Source organism: Dromiciops gliroides, chromosome 2, assembly GCF_019393635.1.
Source record: "Dromiciops gliroides isolate mDroGli1 chromosome 2, mDroGli1.pri, whole genome shotgun sequence".
NCBI classification, from domain to species: Eukaryota; Metazoa; Chordata; class Mammalia; order Microbiotheria; family Microbiotheriidae; genus Dromiciops; species Dromiciops gliroides.
Window position 1 is genome coordinate 77,064,408 of NC_057862.1, and position 26,499 is coordinate 77,090,906.

Here is a 26,499-nt window from a genome sequence, read left to right on the forward strand (position 1 = left end):
CAAGCTCTTGCCAGCTTCAGATATACAATCTATGCTTTCCTTGAATGGCCGTTGGGTGTATATACATTCTGGGCCTGATAATTCTTCATCCTTTCAGTAATGACACAAATGCATTTTAATATCAAAGAGATGTTTAATAAACTTCAATAAAATAAGCGCCTTTAGAAAGCTCACAGGATAGATGTCAATGGTGGATAAGCTCTTCCCACCAATCCAATCACCCATACCACCCTTCCCCCCAAATCAAACATGGAAAAGAAAAGGAAATCCTTCAAAGTTTGGATTTCAGTGAGGGCCCCTTTACCAATAGCAAGAACATGTCTTATGTGGCCTAACAGGAAAGTAAAACACAGAAGCACAAAAATTCCACAAAATTTCAATATTTAAGAGACTTGGTACATATTCAAAGTTAAAATAACTCCAACTCCAACTTTATAGCTATACATAGTTTTAAAGCAACTTAATATAATTTTTATTTTTATTTACACTTTCAAAGGTTCTTCAGGTGAGGTATGTAAACATTGTCTAATGAATTTTTTTTCAATGTTTCAGACCAACAATTCACAGCATACATTTAATTGTCATCCATTAAAGACACAGTATTTTCCTATCCCCACTAACATAACGGAAATCCAGACCCAAGAGATATTATCAAATCCTTAAGAGCACCAGCTTGCAATATTTCTCATCGCTGCTCTTTGCTAAAGGTGAAAGGAGAGAGCTTTCACATTGGCCAGGATTATGCACACAGTACCAGAAAATGGGAAGGACCCTCTGGAAATACAATCCTTGGATATCTTGGATAACCGTCTCTAAGACTCACACATACAGTTTTAAAAGAAAAAAAAAGAGCATAAGGAATTGACCTCAGTCATGACAACATGGGGAGGAACCTGAAAAGACCTTGAGAGGCATGGCGGATTAATTTTGGAGCTCCTTGCAGTACACATATATACTGATACCCTGCTCTCTGACCCCTCAAATCCCCTAAATAAACTTGACAGGGTCAAGATGTAAAAAGTATCAAAAACCAACATGCCACTTCAACTTCCCAATAGGACTACACTAGCTCCTTTGGCAAAGTTAAAACAGTGTGGGTTTCTAGGATCCCCTTTGTCCTCGAACATGATCTATTTGACTAAAGAAGAAACTTGTCTGTGCTTTTGTACTGACCTTGGGTGAATACCTTAGAGCTGTAATGGAAATGAAGAATTGAAGTCATGATTTCCCACATAATTGATTCCTAATGCCAGTGCCACAGGAAGGCATTCACTAGTGCCCTCGAAGCTATGCTTTGAGAACTACTTGTCCCTAGAAGGTATGGACAAAATTCTAGAGAGGATGATTATAAGGTACTAAGACTTGAGGAACCTTAGGTCAGATTCATTTCAAACCCCTCCCCCCTCACCCCAATAGACCGAAGAGTTATTGTCACTTCACCCATGATACAAAAGTGGAGGTTGGTTTTCTCTGCCTGCTTGGTTTCAGGCCTAGCAAAGGAAAAGTTTATTCCAATGGAACACTTCAAGCTAAGTAACACTAGTGAACATTCTCCAAACACTTTCATAAATACAAGAGAGAAGACACAGTTTAAAAGCCTAACATTTACATGACAGCTACTGAAGCTAACACGGGGCTTTTCTGACCGAAGTTCAGGCTGGTCTTGAGGAGATGCTGCTGAACTGCCTAGGGTGAAGTGAAAGGTGTGGAAATATCCTGGGGATGACAGTCCATGCTATTCTCTATCTACTGAATTAGTGCTTCAAAGCTACAAGCAGAGGGAGTTTGTGTGTGGTTTGATAGAAAATGGAATTTAGTTAAAAGGTAATAAAATATGGCCAGATAACAGCAGTTTCTTCTATTGGCCATTTTAAGTCTGTTCTAAAAAAACTTTCCTAAAGCTGCCTTAACTGCAGCTTGGCTCCCCTCACATCAGGATTTTGCACATCCCAATAATCCCCTGAAAGTTACCAGCAATCCTCACTGGACTGGATCTTTCTAATGGGTCTGGTCCTAACAGATTTTATACATACTCTACAATCCTTATTTCTCAAAGTAGGAAAATGCACATCAACAGAAGCAGATATTCAAGTACAGCAACATCTCCAAGCAAAGACGAGAGTTCTTAGCAGGACTACGCTCTAGTCCTACTCCCTTCTCTGAGGCCAGGGGCCGCAGGGGCCTCTGACACAAGTGTTATTATCAAGATTATTATTGCTCAAGAGCGGCACACCAAAAGGAACAAAGGGAAATCTGCTCTGCAGACCCGTGTACTGACCACTGACCAGTTTCAGTCCTATAGGTATATATAGATATAATTATTTTTTAAAAAGTTATTGGATGAGATGAAGAGAAGCGTTAAAGCTCAGACTTGATGCTACTTTAAAAATCACCCTTCCCCCTCCCCCCAACCTACCCATGTTCCCCCACCCACCCCCATCCCCAGCCCAACAGCTCAGTTTTCTTTCTAGATGTGAGAACTGGATTTATTAAAAGTAAAACCACAGCTCAGAATATATCCTTCTACTACATTACAATGCAAACTGACATCACTCAGAACATGAATCTGCACACAGCACACGTAATAAATATTTTTTAAAAAACTATTTACAATATTTCTTCCTGTGACTATTAAATGAGTATAAGTCATCTTATTTCTTCCCCAAAGGTTAAAAAAGTGTTGAATGTCTAGCTTAGTGCTAAATTCCCTGGCACCTGCAGTAAAACCATTCACATTTTTATTGTAAAACCAGATTTACTTACAAATAGGATCTTAGAAAAACATCCTCCAGCATTACTGTTCAGGTAACCTCTTCACTTGTTCAGAAAAGACAAATGGAGGCCCCCAAAGAAATATACAAACTGTGATTCAAATGGATGAAAATACCCCAGCGTGCCCCCGACTCTAAAGCATTCCCCTGGGACACAAGCCCCAGTCCTCTACTTGAGGGCTGTCGGAAACCCTACTCAGATAAGAGAGCCCAAGAGTGAAGCTAAACATGATTATAGAAATTAGGGTTCCACCGATCTATGGAAACGTTTAATGCAAACCAGACTCCTGAGAAGTAAGATGAACACATCTTAGAACAGATGGGTTCATTTCTTAACCCCTGGTTATGAGTAGCATCAAGTCAGGTGCTAACAGGGAAAAAGACAAGGTGTTCACGGGAAATGTTCAAGGTAATTCAAGGGAGGTTTTCTTCCTGTGGTTAGTGAAGTGTCTTTTATAAGGACAGAGGATAGATTATCGATGTGGTTTAATGCTTTGCTGACATGACTGATGGCTTTTTTGCCATTTCCCATGGATGTGCATCCAGATTTTCTCGGGGCTGCAGATGAGGCTCCCTTTCCCACTGAGGCCCTCAAGCAGAGGTGCAGCCAACTGTCTACAAAAAGAAAGGCTTGCCTGATGCGATGCCAGGTGATCTACCTTCTAGGGGCAGTGCCCAGCACTCACAATGCAGGGCACAGGGCTCCACTCTTATTGTGAAGTGGATGAAGAGCGGGAAATGCAATCTGGCTCCTCACCCATGATTTTCTTGCACCTGGATCTGATGTGCAGGTTTAAAAGGTACCTGCGGTACAAAGAGGGGAAAGATTTTCATCTCCTCTTTTTCCTCTCATGTTATTTGGGAGTGTAATAGCTGGGTACAGTTGGCTGGGGGTGTTTAACTGTCAAAAAAAAAATAGTGCTTTTTTCTGACAGTCCTTTTGACCAATAGTACAGTTGGTTTATATTCTTAAAATAAATACTTTCAATAGAAGCATTTGAACAGGAAATTACCACTATTTACAGTGAAATCAACTCCCCAGTGGCATGTATAAATATGTATATATACAGATATCTGAAACCTTACTGAGACAAAGTCATCACTAGATCACACCTAGGACTACTCAGAACATAGCAACTATTGGTAAAAATTCACAACTTTAAGCTACAGCGGCTCTAAAAAATACCCCTCCTCAGTCATGGCATAAATATACAACACAATGCAGCCGACTTTGTATAGACTTTTTTCTGCAAACCAGACTTTCAAATATTTTACAGCATTAAATATAAGACAATATATCGTATAAATTACAGAAAGAAACTGGGAGTGAAAAAAACAACATCAAACACTCTTGAAGACAATGACAAGAAGAGCAATTAAGAGACACGACAGGACAATTTCTGGACAAGAAAATGTAAAACTCGTGAAGCAGATGAATACAAAAACTGATTAAAACTGCACGGGAGAAGGTGCTTGCACCCCAAAAGGGGGGGGGCGGCGGTACTGAAAAGGAGTTAGAGATAGAAGTGAAAGTGACAAGATAATGATGAGAAAGCCTGGTTCCTTGCCAATCAGGGGCTTCAGCAGCCTCTTTGTTCAAAATAAACAGGACAGCCGTGGTGAGAAAAGATCATAGGGCTGATGTGAAGCTTCAACAAAAGCTGAGGGAAGTGTCTGTATTTAAAGGTTGGTAGTTTGGAGAGTAAGAGACCTGCAAACACTTTAACTGTAGGAAAGACTAAGTGAGTTAAGGATCTGCTACCATTCACTTCCAGCTGTTCCAGCTTGTGTGTGTGTGTGTGTGTGTGTGTATGTGTGTGTGTGTGTGTCTCAAAAGGTACAAGTTCATTCTTGAATAACAAAAATAAAGACTATTCCCCACCACCAGTAGTCTAACTACAGACACATAATGGATTTGAGCATTACTTATATATGTGTTACGGACAAATAATGTTGAATAATCAACAATGGGGCACAGCATCCTTTATCGTAAAAAATCATTATACTACAGCTCCTAATAATGTGTGCAAACCCAGGAGAAAATGCAATGTCATCAAGGAAGGAAAAATTACAGAAAGATTAAGTTTCTACACAGGGGATTATGAAGACCAGTATGATTCTGCATGACATTTTCGTAAACCATGTATGTTTTCCAAACTAGCTACCCAACTCCATGCCCAAAAAGAAGAGGCCTTGAATTTTCTTTTTCTAGAAGACACATATGGTTCAATACACTCAAAATCGAGATGACGCTCTGAAACTCCCCAAGAGCACCAGCAAGTGGGGCCACTACACAATTCCATGTCTAGAGCCAAGCTTGCAATGGGCACTTAATGAACGTTCAATGACCACGTATGGTAATTGCATATGGCACCTTCTGCTGGTGTTAGGGTGATAATAACTTTTTTTAATACCACTGGCACAACTACTCTCCAGAAAGGTGAAGCCAAAGAGTTTCCCCAAGAGCTGAGCATAAGACATAAAGATCTGAGAGGACAAAGAAGTGATAATTACATCACTTGGCTATCCTGGTCTAGTTTACACAGTCCAGAGCAACAATCAACCTCTCACGGCACATATTCTTGCCGATGATGATATGTAGTCCCTGGGAACATGGTTCCCCAATGTAGTATATCACAGACTCCAGATAGTACAGCACAGAAAAGAGTCTGTGTTTCTTCCCAAGTTTCTTCATCTTTGAAGCAAAGGATTTAGAGTTCAAGATTTCTCTTTTAGGCTATCCCATAGTAGGAGGGTCTGTCCTGTCTTGTTCAGGGAGGACATAACATCCACAAATCCTCATAAAGTTGTCATTCTCCTTGTTTTAAGTATGGAATTCTTTTTCTTACTTTTAAAATAATTGAGGAGAGCAGAGAAAGTGTGTTGAGTCAGGAACATGATCACCATGTGCCTAAGGCAGGCGTGATTCAATATTGGGGTGGGGGGTTCCAACCTGATTTCTACACAACTAATCCAAACACCCCAGTATCATAGATACTCTGTCCAGCCTACATGATGGGAATACTTCAATGGCAAAGAACCACCCAACCAAATTTTCTGTTCAAATAGAATCAAGTGCTGGGGCTTCTCAGGAGAAGTTTCAGCAATGCAATAATTGTCTTACATGAATTTGTCTTTTATATTTATGGATAGAAAACAAGGAGCTGATCTTTCCATTATCATTTGCTCCTGTATCATCAGTCCTTGGAGCATGTATTAAAAAGAGCAATGAATCACTTCGAGCTTCTTCTTTAGATTAATTCATGATTCTGTGACTCCCTATTAGGACGAAGGTTCCATCTGTTCTGTGCTTTCGGTTTTTTCACCTTTTACATGACAATTTTGGAAGGTGCAAAGGAACATATCTATAAAAAGCTCGATGCCATGCACCTCTCTTCAGACTCCGATGGAAAAAAAAAACTTAAAATAGCATTTAAAACCAAATTATATTTTACAATCATAAGCCATTGTGGGGGCAGCTAGGTGGCAAAGTGGATAAAGCTCCGGCCCTGGATTCAGGAGGACCTGAGTTCAAATAATTGGCCTCAGACACTTGACACTTACTAGCTGTGTGACCCTGGGCAAGTCACTTAACACTCATTGCCCAGCAAAACAAAAAAAACCCACCCCCCCCCCAAAAAAAACACCATTGTGATTTGGAAGTGATCCTTGCTTCAAATCATTCTGTTAGGGGCAGCTAGGTGGCGCAGTGGATAGAGCACTGGTCCTGGAGTCAGGAGTACCTGAGTTCAAATCCTGCCTCAGACACTTAACACTTACTAGCTGTGTGACCCTGGGCAAGTCACTTAACCCCAATTGCCTCACTTAAAAAAAATCATTCTGTTAAAGAGCTTTACTGTATCCAAATTTGCAATCAAGAAACTAGGAGTCCAACAGGAGCAAATTAAATTCTTTCCTAATAAAAATAACTCTCTTCTTCTTTTGATAACAAATAAGTTTAAAGGCACAGGTCCCCATTGTCCTTGGATCATTTTGCTTACACTGCACTGGATGACACCAGAGTGCATTTCAGCATTTCAAACCTATTTGGCCATTGATTTCCGATATATAGATTAATAGAAGGGGTGTATAGTTAGATGATAGAAGAGAGTACATTTCTAGGGGATTTGAAATTCAATTTTGGGGAAAATGTCTAATTGGGGGATGATAGTTAATCATAGGTATTCACACATACACATTCACCTTTATAGACAGAGAATGAGTTATAAAGATAAGTCAATGGAAGAAGAATGTGAAGAGGTCAGAAATTTTTAAAAAGGTAGAGAAAGGGGGTGGCTAGGTGGCGCAGTGGATAAAGCACCGGCCCTGGATTCAGGAGGACCTGAGTTCAAATCCAGCCTCAGACGCTTGACATTTACCAGCTGTGTGACCCTGGGCAAGTCACTTAACCCCCATTGCCCAGCCAAAAAAAAAAAAAAAAAAAGGTGGAGAAAATGAGCAAGGAAACAAAGTAGAACGAAGAGGAGTGATGGGGAGAGTTTAGAAAAATGAATATGAATCTATTGATCTCAAAGTTAGTAATTTGATTTTCTTAAACTTGAGTAACAGTAAGGACAATGTGGCATTTGCTGGATTGTTTTGGCTTAGCTGATAGCTTCCCACATCTCCTAGTGCCACCGTATCATGGCCATTGCCACCAATGATGGTGACACCATCTGTAACACCAGTCTATACTACTCAGCAGTACCCTCTTATTCCAATATGGCCCACAAACCGATCAAACTGCCATTTCTAAATGAGAAAAATGGAATAAGCTACAAGTGGCAAGTACAGGGCAATCATGAGTTCACTTGAAGAAATGAAAACGTCAATTCTAATTATTTGTCTCCAAGTAATAAATTTTACCTATAATGTCTGAAAGGTTTTTTAGTTAAGAAATCTACAATAAGGTAGTATATGATGCATATAAGTGATTGATCTAAATAGAGGGTAGCATACACATATGGTAGTATTTATTTATGCCTCTTCCCTGGGAAACATATTCTACTACATGTATCTTAATATGTGTACAGTAATAGATAAACAATTTAAAGATAATGTGTGGGCCATTATTTCTATATTGATTTCTTTAGTAATGGAAATGGACACTGCCAAAAAACTCAAGAAACACTGAGGGGTAGGCAGACTCCTGAAGGAAATTTGTGACTCACAGATACTAGTAATGTTACAATATGAAACAGAAATAAAGAGTTCTGCCTGCTTTAGCAGCATCTCTTAGGTCATTAGGTATTTGATTGTGAGAATCAAAGGAGGCTGGCTTTGGCGGGTTGTTTCTGAACTTTCACTTGGTGGCTCTTCCTTAAACCTCTCCATACTGAGAGTCTCAAAAGACTCCTCTTGCTTCTCCATTCTGGAGCAGAATTTAGGCTTCCCCTGAGAAATGGGTAAATAGTTACAAGATAGAGGAAGAGAGTACTTTTCTAAGGAGTATGAAATTCAATTTTGGGGAAAATGTCTAATTGGAAAGGGGGATGATAGTTAATCATGGATATTCACACATATACATCTACCTTTGCAGAAAGAATGAATTACAAAGATGTCAGTGGGAAAAGAATATAAAAAAAGGGAGAAGATTATGAGTACCACAGTATAGGATCCTGAAGCTCCTTCTGGGGAGTGAAGATGGCAAAGAGAGTCAGGTTGGCATCCCCTTTCCTAAGCTCAAGAGCTCTTCACCAATGACCATATCAACTGTCACAAGACTCTCTTATTGGTCTATAAACATTTGGGGATGCAGTGACAATTCAGTGCAAGCCAGAGAGGTGAGGGGACAGCTACTGCCACAATGAATTAGGGGATATGGGTTGAGAGAGGAAAACCAGCCTATGACTCAACAGCAAACAGTCCTGCAAAGACTGGCCTTATGGCTACCACCCCATGGAGGAAGGAACTGAAAGAATACTAGGGAAGCAACAGAAAGAGGGTGAGCAAGAGGGGAAAGTTTTTTGTACATTTGCTGCACAGATCATTTCAAGGGAAACTCTGAGTAAGCTAAAACAATGTGATGGATTCGCTCAAGATAAAAAGCATCATTTTAAAAGGTATCTCTCTTACGTAGAATTCCATCTGTTTCAACAGTAGTAGTCACTGCTACAAAGTTATCAGTAGATTTAAAAGAGGCTCTATTAATTTAACAGACATGAAATCCACACATTTTCCAAATGTAGCCCAAAATAGGAAAACAGAAAATGATAGAATCCCCAAATAAGCCTAAGAGGATTCTGAAAGCAAGTCTGTGTAAAATCCTCTCCATTTACTCATTACTCCATATTCTCCTCAACCTTATTTCATTCAGCCCCTGCAAAAATGGAATACATATAGCTAAAAAACAAAAAACCAAAACCAAAATCAAACCAGACATACTTATGCTAGGGGAAAATGCACCTGGCTGAGGCAAATGCAGAGCTATTTAAATCACGATTAAGCTCTCTTCATCAATATTTATGTGAAAAAAGATTTAAGAAAATAAAACTCTTTTAAAAAACATTACAACTGTGCCACTATTTTTCATGCACCTGGGAGGAGGAGGCAGGGGAGAAGGCTATCAAAACATACACTTGGCAATTTCATTAATGACAGTAGCTCTTAAGTAGCTAAGCACAGGGATTTTTCAAAGCATGAACATAGTCTGTGTCTTACAGAGTGGAGACTAATGAAAAAAGGTTCTCACTTGCAAACCCTTCCTGCCAGCCTTGGAGTCTTGGAAGTCCAGAACAGCTCTCAAGGCTGGGGGAAGCCTTTCACTCCTCCCTTCTTCTCTACTATACCTCTATGGTTGCTATCACTAAGTGGAGATTTGGTAGAAATGCCTGTCTTATCATGATTTGAGTGAAGTGCATTTAAATAACAAGAAACATCACATTTTATGTACAGAGATACGGAACATCTGGAACAGGTGGCCATTCTCAAAACAGGCACCCACAACACCCTTTTCAGGTGCCGCATAAGGAAGTAAAAACATGGAAGTCTTCAACAATTCAGCTTTCCTTTGCAGTGGCTCAATGGGAATGTATCAGCTTTGCACAGAAGCAACATTCAAGGCACAGATTACAGCCAATGTGTGCTCCCTCCTTCCAGAGACTTACAATGAAGAAGTGAAAAGATTAAAAAAAAAAAAAAAGGAAGCGGCCCTTGATTCTGGCCACTGGGGAAAAACCCTGGCATGGGGAAGGGTGTCTGCCTCTCCCAGGGGGTAGGGAATCTTAAGCTAACCCCTGACCTATCTCACAGGTTACACTGGTTAGATCTTCAAGTGTCTGTTTCCAAAATAGGCCTGGCAATGGAGGAAAACAGAGGCATTCTGTTCTATATGAACTGATTGAACTTTGTTAATTATTCAGTCCACTGATGCTATGTGCACACATCATCATATGAGGAAAACACTAACAAATTGAAAACTGGAACTGAGAAATGTTCATTATTCAATGCGTGCCTACATGCTTCCCAAAGCTGAGCCTTATTATTAAGTAAAATAACATTTAGGCTTTGAATGTGGGGGGACTTTGGATAAGAAAGAGAAAATAAAAATGGCTGGTTTTGTACTGACAGTGATATTACTACAGATGGACAGAGAGGGAAAAAAAGCTTAGATTGTTTCTGGGTGTCAGGGGAAGTATTAGAAGGAAAGCCAAGCTATCGGGCCCCAAAACAAAGAGGATGACAGATACTGAAGAATCAGCAGCAAAGACTGGGCCTACAAAATAACTCTGGAGGCTACAAGCAAATACCTCTGTGCCACATGGATTTTAACATGGGGTTCAATGATAAGAATACATGGTCTGAAATTTAAAAAACTCAAAGTCCACAGAAGTGACCAACAATTAACATGATTTTTGTTTTTGTTTTTTTTTTTAAAAAAAAGGTAACAAATAGGATTAATGTTTAACTAAAGGGCAACAGACATCCCTCCCCTCCACCCCATGAGTCTTCACACCATCCCAAATGATTCTGGTTTTGCTTTACCACAACCCCAAAAAAGTGGGAGGGTATACCAAGAGGTTTTTCAAAGAGGAACAAATGTTCAGACAGAGACATTGCTGGAAAATGACTTCAGGGTTTGATGGTGGTCATTTCTGCTACAGTACAAGTGCTTGTGCATCAAGTATAAAAGGCAAGCCTTTAATCATACAGATTAGCTTTTTTTTTTATTTTTAAAAAAAAGGATAAATAAGGCACTGTACTTTTAAACTAAATCTGCCTGGTTCCAAGTTTAAAATCCAAGGAACATTCAGAAAGTAATTAATAACTCCCTTTCTCAGCCCTAGAGGGAGAAAGCAAGTTCCTTTCTCCATCTGAGACACTGTTTTCTGATGCCTAAAACTGTGGGTGTTTTCCTTTAACTGCAGATTTTAAAGGCTTGCTACAGCTTATAAAAGCAGGTTGAGTTAATGCAAAATACAGGGTTGCTGCCACAGACCAGCTCACACCTGGCTACCATTCTTTCCGTCACTTGGCATCCAGGCGTCTTCTTTTGCTGTGAGAACAGTCAAGTTTTGCCCGTAGCTTTCGTTTTCTCTGGGCCATGATGCTCTCTGGGGTTTTCTTCATGGATGATCTGTTGTCCTTACTCTTTCCACTACTCTGCTTTTTGGGAGCAGTTTTTTGTGACCTGGAAGGTGATTCACTAGCAACTTTCTGTTTTGGAGATTTGGACAGTTTTTCTCGAGGGGTGGGCTGAGTCTGACTTGGCTTCTTTTGAGTATTCTCTTTTCCTTTCCGGAGGGGAAGGTGGCTCTTTCCTGCTGCCTTGTCTGTGGCCTTCTTAACTGTTTTCTCTTTCAAAGACGCCTTTTTGGACAGCTTGTTGGTCTTATCAGATGAAGGCCGCTTCTTGAGAGCAGATGCTTTGGAGGACACATCTAAATGTTTTGCTTTACTGGCTTTCTTTACTTGCAATCTGTCCTTGCTAGTGAAAGTGGTATTGTTTTGCGGGCTGCTGCTCTCATTGGCTGTTTTCTTCCTTTTGTTCTGCTGACCTTCAGCTTTAGGTAAGGAATCTGATTTCCCTTTCCTTCCCCTGGCTCCTTCAGCACCTGAGGACTTCATAGGAAATCCATCTGCATTGACTTGCAAAGCAAGTTTGGGAGACATTAAAGGGTTAATGCACACACTCTTTCGATTCTGTTTATTTTCCATAGGGAGATCAAATGAACTTTCCATTTTCTGATTCTTCATTGAACGCTGCTGGGCTCGGAGCTTTCCTCTAATATTGGAATATTTTCTTAGGATTCGAGTACTTGCTGGTGTAGGCAAATTAGAAGAAGGCTGGCTAGTTCTTTCTTCCTTGAATTCCAAACTGGCTTCAGAGTGAGATCCAAGGTTGACAGTGGCGGTCTCTGCTGACTCCATTTTATCAACATTTTCTCGGAATTTAGCCCACAGCTTTTGAGTTTTCCAATTATTCCTAGCAGGCGTTGCCCCAGGAAATTTTTTTAAGTGTTTTTTCAAGCGCTCAGCCTGTTGTGAACTTGGATACTGGCTAGAAGAGGAGGTTTTCTGAAGGGGGCTTTTGATGGGGGGTACATCTCCTGGGAGGCGGGTATTGAGTTTCTTCACAATTACAAGTGACCTTGTTTCAGTTGTCTCTAAGAACCACTTACAAATGTCAGATAGTTTAAAAGTCTTCATAAATAGCATCTGAACAGGGGAAAGCTTCTGAACTTCTAATGAACCCTTACATTTGCGTGATCTTTTCTTACTCTTCCAGATCTCTTTCAGTTTGTCAGACTTGTTCTTTGCTTTTGGTGTGGGCTGTATTTCTCTCTCCAGTTGGATCCAGCCTTTCTGAACTTTCATGTACTGGGCATTGAAGTCAGCAATCAGTTCCTGATTTTCCTCTTCAGCACACCATTCCACAAACTTTGGCTTATCATCCACGAGTGTATCTGCATCTTTCAATTCCACAGAATCTTCAGCATCTGAGACTTGGTTTTCCTCTGGCACTGAATGTGCCTGCACAACATCCTTTCCTGCAGTAGGTTGTACAGCATCCAAAGAGTCCACTGTATGAGCATGCCGTAGGTTGTAAGTTGGAGAGGCCAGCCTTTTATGTTTCATTGATGATCTTAGGGTTGCGCTGGTATTTTCCCTTCTGTCACTTGGCAATGCACACAGACTAGATAGTGCATCACTCTGTTTTGTATTTTCACTGTCTACCTCATTGACAACTTCTTCTAGATCTTTTGCAGACTCCTTTTCTAGACTTTTTGCAGACTCCTTTTCTGATTGTTTTGTGTCTTCCTTAGGACTGCTTTCTGCAGGAAGGTGAACATTTCTGGTGTCAGAATTAGTCTGTTCACAGACTGCAAGCTTCTCTCCTTGTGGGTCCTGACTAGTTGTGGTAGTGGGGCTATTACTCTGAGATGAAGTTTCTTCTCCTCCTGCAACTTTATCTTCTTTTGCTATCACATTTTTAAGAGTCTGTCTGGTGGTTATCCCATTCCCATCAGCCTCTTTTTGCTCAGGATCCTTCTCATCAGTGTTTGTATTTCCAATACTTTTCAACAGTGTTTTGTGGAAGCAGTCGGTTGGGAAATGTACAGAGGATGCTTCATCAAAGTACACTTCTCTCTTAGGACGTTTTGCACCTGGGCTTTTGGAAACTTTGATTTGAAGACAAGGAAGTTGGAAAGCTGCTGGTGTGTCTGAAAGCTGACTTCTTAGGCACCTATCAGAGACCACAAGGGTTTTTTTGCCTTTCTTCTTCTTCTTATCTGGATTCTCTTCTGGATGAGTAGTTTGATTGCATACCTCTGTTTCTGAAGACTGCTTATCATCACTTTGCTCTTCTTTCTCTAGCTCACTTGTATCATGTGCTGCTTCACTTCCCTCACTGTCATCGAAATTTTCATTGGTACATAAAACTTCATCTTGTTTGTGCTGATTTTCTTCTTGCTCTTGAGGGTTATCGGTTCCAGTATCGATACTAATGCTTTGACTTCTAGCAACACTTTCGAAATCTGCAGGGGCATCTAGATTCCTAGGGGAAGCTTGGTTTTCAGAGCAAACAGGACTGTCCTCCCTGTTAAGAGTTTCAGAAGGAGAATGAGGTCTTGAGGCACTAATAGCATCATGATTACCTTCAAGAAGGCTTTCAGGGGAGGGGTCAATGCAGCTATCCATTTCCAGGGGAACAGTAACCTCACTAGTGCCTAACTGTTCAATTTGTGATTGGTCTCCCACATGCAAAGGTGAGCTGTTTACTACAGCATCAGAATTGTCTTCTGGTACCTTATCTTTATGGACAAAAGAAAGAGGAGACCCTGAAGGTGTAGTTTCTTTTGGATTCAGGAAACTAACTTGATTAGGTTCAGTTTGTTCTTCAGTGTCATCTGTTGCAGAATAAGCTTCAGACTCCTGAGAGTCATTTTTTGATGGAGAGTCTTGGAATACTTCCTTGAGGGGAGTTCTTTCCTCACTAGTTTCTTCAGGGTCTTCTCCAAGGATCTCCACATCTCCTGCAGGTTCACTGTCTGAAACTGTCATGGCCTGTTTGGGAGTCCCTATGGCCTCTGTATGCAGAGGTGAGTAGCTGTTTCTGTCCTCACTTCGTGAACTTCTGGCCAATGTGCGGACAGTTGGTAGTTCACAGCAATCTCCATTGAAAAGATATCCTCGAGTGCTCTTTCTTGCTGTCTTCCGAGAAGACAATATTGATCTCTGACTCTCGAAGTGGCATTCAGTTATGGGTTGGCTGATATAAACAACATCATACTGATTATCATAATCGTTGATTCTCAAACCTGAAGTTCTTTTACTTTTCCGAGCTGTTTTAATAGAGGCTGATATAATTTTTGTTCGTGAATGTCCAATGGATGCTTTGTGTAGAGTTGGCATGGGGCTTGGTGATAACCAAACATCTTTGGAATTATCAAACTGACCCTTGTCACCAGGATGTAAATGGTAACCTGCCTTATTCCTTCCTAGCATGTGGAGATGGTTTTCCTGCTTTGGCCTTGTATCTTGTTCATTTTCTTCTAAATCCTGGTGCAAAGATGATTTTGAGCTACATTGTAAAGCATTCTCTTTGTCAGCAGTTCTAGGTGAGCTTCCCATAAACCCTGAGTCCCAAGTCTCTTCTGGTAAAGCTCTGAATAAATTCTTCTGAGAAACCACACAACTGTCACCATCCTCAGTACTATTCACATTTGCCACTTTTACAGAAATCAAACTTTCTACTAAAGCTGTGTTGTGTATCTGGTCTTTTTCGTCCTCAGATTTTTTAACACTAATGTCATGCTCTTGTCCAGTGGTTTGCCCTTCCGGGCATTTAGAAACATGGTGGGAGTTAAATGAGGAAGAATTAGATGCAGTGAGGTATCCAAGAGTAGAACCATCCTTTGGGCCACCAGAGTTGGCTTTAGTAGTTGGAAGTTCAGAAGCATCTTTTCTGATAGCAGTAAAGGAATTCTCTTTTCTTTCTAAAGATTTCATCTCAGCAGGCTCCTTCGGAGTTGACCCTGTCAAACAAGGGGACCCTTGACAGGTCATTCGATCTACGAGTAAATCTGCAGAAGGGGACTTCATGTCAAAACAAATAGTTCCCTTTTCCTGATTTTCAGTGCTTAGCTGACCACACCCAGGGCTGCAAGTAGAAAGATCCATAGTATCAGAATCAGGAAATCGTTGGCCGTCAGTCCCTGGCTGCACTTCTGTGTAGAGGTCGTTTAGAACACGAATGAACTGCTTCTGATGATGGGTACACAGTCTGACCATAAACTTTTCCAGTGGTGACTTCGGCTGATTGTTTGAATCTATTGTTACTGTCTCTGCTGGGTCCTCACTAGACAGATAGAGAGAAAAATAGTCAATAAAGACAAGTCAGTTTAAAAGAAAAGCACATCAGCAAACCTTAATTTCATTTATATATGTCAAAAATTGCCAGAGTTAATTCACAATGGATGTGAGCTAGAATAATGACCAATATGTAATAAATTCTGGTTAGCTGAAATGGGCTTGATTTCTTAGAGTTAGCAGCAGATGGATTATAACATTTACTCATTAAAAAAAAATTAAAGCTAATAAACTGTAGCTATGATCATTGTTATAGAGCTGGAAGAAACTGTAGGTCATCCAGTTCAATCTGCTCACTTCACAAATGAGGAAACTAAAGTCCAGAGGAGCTGTGTGACTGTGTCCACAGTCATTTATTAATAAGTGGGAGTGTCAGGATTCACTCACAGCATACATTTCAAACCCATAAACAGGAGTGGGCAACTGGATAAAAATTAGGAAAATGACAAAGATGCTTATTTTTTCAGTTCCTAATAATATGCTTTAAAAAACCCCAGATTTTCGAAATTATTTAGTTGATTTCATCATCTACCATTATAGAACATCCTTCGTTCTTTCAAAAAGGCTGTTCAGAAATATCCCTGTCCCATGGGTATGAAAATGATCACTAAATTACCTTAACAGTGACTTTTAGCTGATAGTATTGCAATGCTATCAGTGTGGCTATTTTTACATATTTAGGACACATATATCAGGCCCGGAAATAAAAAGCCAATTTGAAAATGAAATCCTAGCAGTCCAGTCATTTAATAGATGACAAAATTATGATAAATCTTAGTGTTGGTATTTTGCATGTGGTGTTCACATATGTTTTTGCCCAACACTGCTAGCTGGTTGATAATAACAATGCAGGTGCTGTTCCACCCCTTTTCATATAAATACATACAAGGAGAAAACAATGATCTGCCTTCTGGGAGGTCAACACAGAGGCAGTCTTGCAACCCGAAGTGTCTGACTCCTAGGCCTTAACTCTGAACATGTGAGGCAGCGAGGTGGCCCAGTAGAAAGAGTGCTGGGCCAGAAGGCAGGAAAACCTTCATTCAAATCCAATCTCAGATACTTGCTGTGTGAGCCTGGGTAAATCATTTCACCTCTGCCTTTGTCTCCTCACCTGTAACCTCCCAGGGTTGTTGTAAAGAACAAATAAGCCAATATGTATCAACTGTTTAGCACAGTGCCTACCAGCACATAATAAATGCTAGATGAATGTTAGCTACTGTTGTTGTTGTTGTTATTATTATTATTAACACTAGGCCATTGCTACATAAATTCTCTCAATCATCTTATAATGTCATCCCTATATAGTCGTCTATAATTTTTGGTAATTATGTTATACCAGAACCCTTTATTTGGAAAGCCTCCAAAAGCTAATCCACAATAAACTTCTGGAGTTTTTTGTTTTTTTAGTGAGGCAATGGGGGTTAAATGACTTGCCCAGGGTCACACAGCTAGTAAGTGTTAAGTGTCTGAGGCCGGATTTGAACTCAGGTCCTCCTGACTCCAGGGCCAGTGCTCTATCCACTGTGCCACCTAGCTGCCCCCCAACTTCTGGAGTTTTAATGGGGAATGTATAAGGTGTGTATGGAAATAACAGTACAGGAGACAAACCAAATGTACAGCTGATATGATACAGTGGCTAATGATTTTTAGCAAGAACAATTTCAGGACATCTGGGATTTACTGAGCAAACATTATTATTGTCGTCGTCGTTATTATTAATGTGACAGATCTGCTTAGCCAAGTTTTCTCACTGCTAATTCTTCCAAGAAGTTTCATTCAATTTATCAGTGGCTTTTTGGGGGGCAAAATCATAAACTCCTTCATAGTAGTGATCTACATCTGTGACTATGATTATTGTTTGTTACAGCACCTAGCACCGAGTAACAATTTTTTATTATGGTTATGATGTCTTTCGTTAAATCGTGGGAGGGGTGAACTAGGAAGTTTATATTCTCTCCTTTTGGTTTTCAATCTAAACCCTAAAAATTCCTGGAGAACACGTTTCTCGATACATGGCATGAAAAGCAAATCAATAATAGTTGTTTGCTACTATATCATATCTGCTGCTTAACACAAACTGCTTCAGGTTAGGAATCAATTAAGTGTTCAGACTTTTACTTGTGGAGGCCACCTGAATGGAAGATCTTTATATTCTGCCTCTTCCCAACTTTTCTGGATGACTTTTCCTAGTCTGCTCGTGCTCAGTTTTAGTGAATTTCATTTTTCTTCGGAAGGGATCTTGTGTGAATGCAATTAGAATGTAAAAAAGCTCTTTGAAGGTATGGACTGTTTTTCTGAACTATGAGTATGTACATAGCACAGTGTCTTATACATAGTGGATACTTAATAAATGCTTGAATGAATGAGTTTTCACCCTGTCAGCCATGCACAAACATGTCTGAAGTATAAACCACAGAAAGTTTATAGATAGGGGAAGGGAATAAGCATTTATATAGCACCTACTATGTGCTAATAGAGCATCTAGATGGTGCAGTAGATAGAGTGCCAGGCCCAGAGTCTGGAAGACCTGAGCTCAAATCTAGCCTCAGATACTTACCCTGGGCAAATCACTTAACCTTGTTTGCCTCAGTTTCCTCATCTGTGAAATGAGCAGGAGAAAAAAAAGCTGGCAAAACACTTCAATATCTTTGCCAAAAAAAACCCTAAATAAGGGTTACAGAGTTGGATAGGACTGAAACAACTGAACATCACCTACTATGTGCCAGGCATTGTGCTAAGCCATATATTACAAATATTATCTCATCTTAACCTCATAACCAAACTGCAAGATAGGTAGATTATTATCCCCATTTTACAGGTGAGGAAAAAGAGGCAGAGTTTAAGTGACTTGGCCAGGGTCATACAACTACTAAGTATCTGAAGCTGAATTTGTACACATGTCTTCCTGACCATAGGCGTAGCTCCCTCTTCCCTATACCACCAGCTGCCTCTAAGGAATTCTATGAACTTGAATGAGGACTTGCTATTTGAGAAACAGGTGCTGAGAATTCTGCTAATGTTTTATATTTCCATTTCTTCTCCAAATAAATACCTTTATTGATTTTTAAAAGTCTTAGGACTTGCTTTGTGAAGGAGTTAAGACACATTCTCTACCTTCTCAGCCAGTACTGTTTGGCACCCTGGAGCAAATGAGCAGGCTTTTTGAGGGTTCTTTGCCTATACTATTCATCCAGAAAAGGTATCATATTAAAGTGCTACAACAATGTCTCATTTATCCACCATTATCAAGGGAATGCTTCGAATAAGTGAAGTTTCCATATCCATAATTAATGCTAACACCTTTGAGCAGCCCAAGTCTTCAGTTATTTGAGCTATCTAATCTGGGATTCTTTGAAAATGAATTACAGATTTCTGTCTTGTTAAATGGGGATACTAAGGTTAATATGGTGTCTCGACTCAGGGTTATCACTGTGGTGTCTGATATTTGCTGCTCGACACAGTGATGGAGCTTGCCTTGGTGCTAAAAGGCTCCAAACCACTGGGCTTTTGTGTCTTTCCTCTACCCCCTATCACTCCTTCCTCTTAATTTATTCTTTCTAATCAATCACTGGCTAGGAAACCAGATAACTAGACTTTTCAGGACTACTTATGAGTTAAGAAGTCTCAGGGAAGACCTGAGAAACTTCTCTACCTATGGTACATAAGCTGTGTGGCTCTTCCTTTGGTCCTTTAGAGTCCTTCTTAGCTTATTTCTTGGGTCTCAGCCAATTGAACCAAATACTGAAATTTCCAGATCAGTGAACTGCGAATAAGTGAAATCAATGTTGCTGTATTAACAGTAAATCAAGTAATACATTACAAACATTTTCCAGTTTCTCATGAAGAAAAGCGCTATTGTAACAGAGATCTAAAAGTCATGGGCAATGTAACATCTCACCTTGCCTCTTTCATGAGGCAAACTACAGTGTTAAGCACACAGAGCAGGAGGTACTCAATCAAAATTGTGGAATGAGCAGATAAAGAGATAAAAGGCTCTGAAAACCAATAGCAAATTTCAGGTACAAGGCATTAGGTTGGCAGGCTTTGAATGCCATACCAATGTCTTTCAGTTAACAGATACACTGAAGCAAAGTTGTTTTGTTTTGTTTTTTCTTTTGTAAATTAAGCTGTGTTCAGTGAACCAGGTTTTTTTCCTTTTGCCTTCCATTATATGATCAGGGATACCATCTACTTGGACCTTGAAACGTCACAAAATCATTCTTAGGAGTATTTAATCATGTTTCAAGGAAAACCAAAATGGTCATATTAGTAACAGTATTCCAAAATATTAATACTTAAATCGGAAATAATAGACAATTTTAATAGATGATTCCTGTGTTGAATCTTCTCAAATTAAAAAGATACTTAACTTTAACTGATGCCCTGATATGGAGCTGATGCCCTAAGAGCATGTAGAAGTGACATCTGAACCATTCAAAGTGCTCATGTTCAATTAGATAATTCATTAATTCCTTAAATCTGTATATGAGGGGGCAGCTAGGTGGCGCAGTGGATAAAGCACTGGCCCTGGATTCAGGAGGACCTGAGTTCAAATCCAGCCTCAGACACTTAACACTTACTAGCTGTGTGACCTTGGGCAAGTCACTTAACCCCAACTGCCTCACCAAAAAAAGAAAGAAAAAAAAAGAAAAGAAAAGAAAAAAAAAAATCCAAGTCCTCTTCATCTAAATGAGACTGCTTAGATCTGGTGTCTGACAAAATACCAGAAGGTGAATTGAGGCAAATCTTCCTGTTTCAGAAATCTCTACAAAAGTGCTAATTTCATATTACAGAAATTCCATGGGCATTCCCCATTCAGCCATGGTAATTAACGAGTGTATGCTATTAGATGCACATTTTAATTTTTATGAAAAATGAACACTCATCTTAGCTATCTAGTCCTTCCCTTGCTTTTGAAAGCTCACTAGAAATCTCCACTGGATATGAGATTCTTTATAATATTGACCTCCGGTCAGGTCTAATAAAATATCTCCATCTACTACTATAATCTTAAAATGAGATAATGAGAACACTTTTGACTGTTTTCCAGTTTCCTAGTTTGTTTTGTTCTCTGTAGAATCGCCTCTAACCCCCCACCTAACTCCTCACTCCCAACCTTCCCTAAAGCCTCAATAAATCATAATAACTTTATAGTACTGGCCCATTTTATGATCTTGCTCCTCTGCTTCTCTTGTATTTCCTCAAACTCCTAGAATACTTTCTACTCTTTTATTAACCACTTCCCAAAGTGTGAAAATCAGTCATTTACAGCCATATCTTTTATTTTAAAATCTGACAAGACTTTCCTTTTGACTCTATTTATTTAATTTTTCTAAGGAGCTCTTGGTCTTTATGAAAAGCCTTTTCAAGGTCTAAATTCAGCACAATATATTAAGAATACTTCAAAAAAATATTAGAGAGAAGCCAATGATCCTAATGGAAAACAATTTCCTGCTTGAGATAAAACCTGTTGTGGTCCAGTGATTATGGTCCTTGTTATAAGTGGGTTTTAGTGACTTACTACCCTGTGCAAGGCCAATAATTCACTTAATGGACCTGGAATGGACATTGTTTGTTCCATTCCAGTGTTTCTAAAGCCCCCAAAGAAGATTGTCCATATCAGAACAAACCATATACTAACTAATCAGCATTTTCAAAAACCATCTGAAACACAAGAGCAATCTTAAAACGAGAACTAGTAGAAGGGGAAAGGGAGGTTCTGAAAAAGGGGAGTCTTTACACATAGTAGGTCCTGAAGAAATATCTGGTGAACTGAATTTTACAACTAACTGGTTTAACCCTGAGTGCAGAATTGGCCAGCAAGTCCATGATCAACCTAACTTTGAAGTGTGTGATATAGGAAGAAAAAAAAATACTCATAAATTCCTTTGAAAGGTGCTATTTAAAGAGTTGTTTCACAACCTCATCTTTAATGATTTCCCAATGATTTCTTTTTCTAGTACAGATAGTAGATATAGCTAAAATCACCTACAGCCACCTCTTGACTATATGAATAAGCATATAAAAAGGCAGATATGATCTAGCCACAATTTGTCCCTCATTATCTTATCATGGGATATGGACCTTAAAGATCATGTACTACAAAACCTGCTTTCTATACATGAAGAAATCTGGTGGCTGAGATTGCCTTGGGGAGGTTAAGGAGCTTGCCCAGTGAGTGTCATGAAGATAAGTAGTAGGATTTGAATCCAGGTCTTCCACTACTCCAAACTCTGACCTCACTCACCAGTCCTCTAGGTTTCTGGACCAAATTCTCTCTTCCTGGCTGCTACTTCCCTGTGTGCGTTATTTTTCTTGCTCCTTGATAGCAGAAGCTGTCTTTGTTTTTGTTTTTGTATCTTTAGCTCTTAGAAAAATGTTTGGCACATAATAAGTGCTTGATAAATGGTTCTAAACCTATTGCTCTTACCATTAATCTACAGGGCTTCATGTACTTAAGTAACAGAGACAGATGAAAATCGCAAGAAAGAGGAGCTAAAAAGATAAGTCTCTAAGAAGAGCCTGGAAATTTGGAAGTGAGAAATTCACAGTCCCTTGCTGTCTATCCTTCAGCAACAATGAGATTTCTGGGTAAGCAAACACAATCTCATTGAAAAGTAAATACCGAGGGCAGCTAGGTGGCACAGTGGATAGAGCACCGGCCCTGGATTCAGGAGTACCTGAGTTCAAATCCGGCCTCAGACACTTAACACTTACTAGCTGTGTGACCCTGGGCAAGTCACTTAACCCCAATTGCCTCACTTAAAAAAAAGAAGGAAAAGTAAATACCATCTTTTATTGTTTATAGTGGAATTCCGAGGTGGTTATAAATTGGCATTGGACCCCTTATAGCCAGAGGTGGGAATTACATGGACAAAGCAGCAGTTGTACTGCATCTGTCTCTTAGCACGCTATCTTGGGAGTATGACCCCTCACTTTTCAAGTACTTAATATACAGACAGCCCACTTCCAGAGTGGATAGGGGCTCTATCTCACACTGCCCCAAAGGATGGCTTCATTCATGGTGAGTGAGGAGGCACACTAGAATAGGACCTGGTCCTTAGGAGCAATGTTCTCTACAGAAGCCACCTGTGACTCAAACTGGGTGATGGTCCCCGCCCTCATCACCTAGATAGTGTGCAAGGCCTGGGGATGGACAAAGAGCTCACTAATAATGTACAGGCTCATCCTGCTTATGTTGTGACAAAGATGGAGATTAGAAAACAACAATTTTAATAGGAACACAAAACTAGAGGTAGTAAATGACTTGTGGAATTTAGTTAAATCTCAACAGCTAAAGACAAAGAAGCTATGGGGAAACCACCTAAAAAGTATGCCAGGGAAAATTAAAAAAAAAAAATTAAAAAATAAAATATGCCAGGGGAGCATGGTAGTTAGAGGAAGCAGTAAGCGAAGCAGAAGATAGTTACCACGAGATCAGAAACAGGTTGTACTTAAAACATAATTCAGCTTGATTCCTCTCTTTAGGCACTGAAAGGAACAATAAGCACACTTTTCTCTGCTGTGGCAGTTTCTAGAACTAAGCCTCTATACGTAATTGTACCCTAGTACCTTTTCAGGTCTATAGACAATCACATTCTTGAATATTCTGGGGAAATACATTTGCCAGTTTTCCCTCTACCCTATATCATGGCAACTATATATTTCCGATTTTCTGAGACATTCCCTCTCCAAAAAAAGAAGTTTCATTTGAATGATAAAAAATGCTATGTAACTCCAGAGAGAGAACTGAAAAATTCTGAATGCAGATTGAAGCATACTTCAAAATTTTAAAAAATTTTTCTTAGTCTTTTTGTCTGTTTTGCAACAAGGCTAATATAGAAATATGTGTATGATAGGTAACTGACATCAAATTGCTTGTCTTCTCAAAGGGTGGGGAAGGGGTAAAAAGGAGAGAATTTGGAACTCCAACTTTTAAAAAATGAATGTTAATTTTTTTCCTCATAATTGGGAAATATTTAATGGAATAAATAAAAACATATTTTAAAAAAATACCCTTTTAAGACTACTTGCCCCAAGTTTTGATTCTGGGAAGTATAGTCAGTCATCTCTTATTCCATCTCAGAGTCCTCCATGGGCTCCATTGAAAGTAGGTGAGGAGAAGGGTAGATGTCTTGGATCATTTTGTATTCCCAGTATATAGTACAATATAGGAGCTTTAACATATATGTCTGCTCAACTCAACAGAATCCTTCTATACGGTAAAGTCAGAAAGAAAACTAAGAATGATTGTTTATTTTATAGAAACATCTCAAATGAGAACTTTCAAACTAAACTATCAGGTTGTTCTCTAAACTCCTTAACATTCGTTTTTCTAATTTTGAGTGAGGTATTACTTATACCAGAACAAAAATCAAAGCAAAAGTTCGGTGTTCTAAAAAGAACAAATAATGAAGACTAAAACTTTGTAAATGAAATAAAAACTAGAGAAGTTTACAAAATCTAATTTGATACTTGGGCAGACAGACATCTTTGCAACTTTTCTTTCTTGATACATCAGATTACCATACCTATAATAAACAACAAAACGATGTCCCTTATTCGATTTTAAAGCCTGCATTTTTAGAAGCCGTTCCATGTCTAAGACTTTCAGAGTTAGGAGAGAAAAAAACTTATTCAAAAGTTTTGGTTTTTACTACAGTTTATCTTGAGTGAGGAACATGAACTCTACATATGAAGCCTCTGAGTTTGGTGGTAAATACGAAGTCTTCTGCTACCTATGTATTCATATTAAATACTTATTTTTTAAAAACAGTATCAACTTCAAAAGAAAAGGTTCAAAGGTTACTTCAGTTATCATGAGAATTACAGACTCTGTCCATCTCCCATTCACTGAATCCCCAATATTAGACTGGCATTTTGATTTCTGCAGTGGCTTAGTTTTCCTCCATTTAGTACAGCAAATAAAATTTGTAGTAAAAATAGAGAAATAAGGGGAACAGAGATAAATTTTGAAGAACTAATAAAATTTCAATAAAGATAAAATTTCACTGATTTTTCTCTGAATGCATACATTTCTGTTCCCCCACATACTATGCTCTGGTAAACCAGTGATAAAGCTATTACAACTAGAGGGAAAAAGTTAATCTCTTCAAGATTATACTTAATCAATTTGCTTAAATCTCACACACACACACACACACACACACACACACACACACACAAATAAGACTAACATCTAAACATTTTAAAAATGCATTTGAATAACCCTAGAACAACCACAACCCTTCAGAGTAATGACTTTTTGGAAGGATCATGGAGACAGCCTTCTTTTACACTACTTAGGAAGAATGCAGATAAAGCCAAAGAATGGTATTGTACTTTGTTTAAAAGAAATCCACCTTTAAATTTTTACACATGCATTCATTGTAATACATTTTCAACCCAATAGAATTTACAATATGATCTCAATCTAAATATGATCCTACAGTCTAAAAGAATCTTTCCTAAGGTGTGTTTGGGAATGTGTAGACAATGGGAAAATGATGAAATAAAAACAAGGCTGAGGAGGAATTTTCAACAGGAATAGATTATGGACGATAAATTCAAGGGAGAAATTTTCAGGTGAGAAGAAATTAAAAGCAAAGATTTCCTCATGGATGTGGCTGCTAGGTAGGCAGGAAGACAAGTAAGAATAATGGAGCAAGAGGATTTTAATCACCACTATCAAATTCCTACATTATAATTGAGACACTTAATGTGGTCATCCATAGTACATCAAAAGAACAGGAATCAATGAGAGGTTGTATGGGAGGCAGTTTAGAGTGGCAGAAAGATACCTAGACTTGGAACCAAAAGACCTGTGTTCCAATCTTAGTTCTATTTGCTACTTACCACCTATGGGACCCTGGCTAATTCACTTCACTTATTTGAGGTTGTTTCCTCATTTGTAAAATGGGAGGAAAAGGGGCTGTATTAGCCTTGATGATGGTGGTCCATTATTCCGTTGTTCCCTCCACACAGGTGAATCAATTGCACTTAAAGAACCCTTGTTTTTTCCCCTATGTTCCCAGTATTTCCCTATTCTCCATAATGTATATGTCCTATCTAGCCAGAGGTATAAGAACAAGTGTCCTGGAGTTCTGACATAAAAGACTGTAGTCAGCTGCAGCTGTTCGCCACAAAAATATGGAATAAACACTGTTGTTGGAAGACTTAAAAACTCAGATGACTGAGAAGCAGCAAAAACAAATAAACACCCCCCACCCCGCGCAAAGTGTGCAAAACTCACTCAATCTTTTAAAAAAAAATACTCTTAAGATGACAAAGTCTAAAAATTTTCAAATGAACATATCAATTTAAGTGAAATTTAATAAACATTTATGAAGTACCTACTATGTGAAAGGTACTATACTAGGCACTTAGGAATAAAAAGAAAAATGAAAGGAAAATTGAGCTCTAATACATGTAACATGAGTGGAGTCACAAAACTTTCTGTAGCCTTCTTTACAAACACTACATTTAAATAATACCTTGTAATTTGATTTTTTTTCTCAAAAGGCCAAAGAAAGTTACTTTTTATAAAAATCAATACCTTTTAACCTTTATACATGTATTCATTATTATTTCTAACCCAGTAGAACATACCTGATCTCAACAACTGTAGTCTATTTTAGTCTTTTTTAAAAAGTCTAATTAGGTAATGCAGTATAGCAGAAAGAATACTTGACTTGACGACAGATGAAATAGATTCAAATCCTGGCTCTACCCTTCACTAACTGTAGGCCTGTCAATCACACCAGACCAAATAATGATGAAGAAATTCAATGAGACAGTACAATGAAGTGGTCTCCCACTCCACAAGTGTGCTAAAAAGTTAGCCAGAAGCCCTAGGGCAATAGGAAGAGAGGCACACTAGCAAAGCTGGTACCAACACACGTAGTTCCTTATCACA

General features: G+C 39.1%; 1 protein-coding gene across 3 annotated transcripts in view; it reads right to left on the reverse strand.

The window, feature by feature from the left end:
- Positions 1-6,423: 6,423 nt before the first annotated feature.
- The window catches only part of LCOR (ligand dependent nuclear receptor corepressor), a 138,456-nt gene continuing 118,380 nt past the window's right edge, over positions 6,424-26,499 (reverse strand). For all 3 annotated transcript variants that reach the window (XM_043982997.1, XM_043982998.1, XM_043982996.1), the window contains exon 8: positions 6,424-15,573. In XM_043982997.1, the coding sequence (XP_043838932.1) occupies positions 11,238-15,573 (4,336 nt within the window). In that variant the 3' untranslated portion in view covers positions 6,424-11,237. The remainder of the gene's footprint in view (positions 15,574-26,499) is intronic.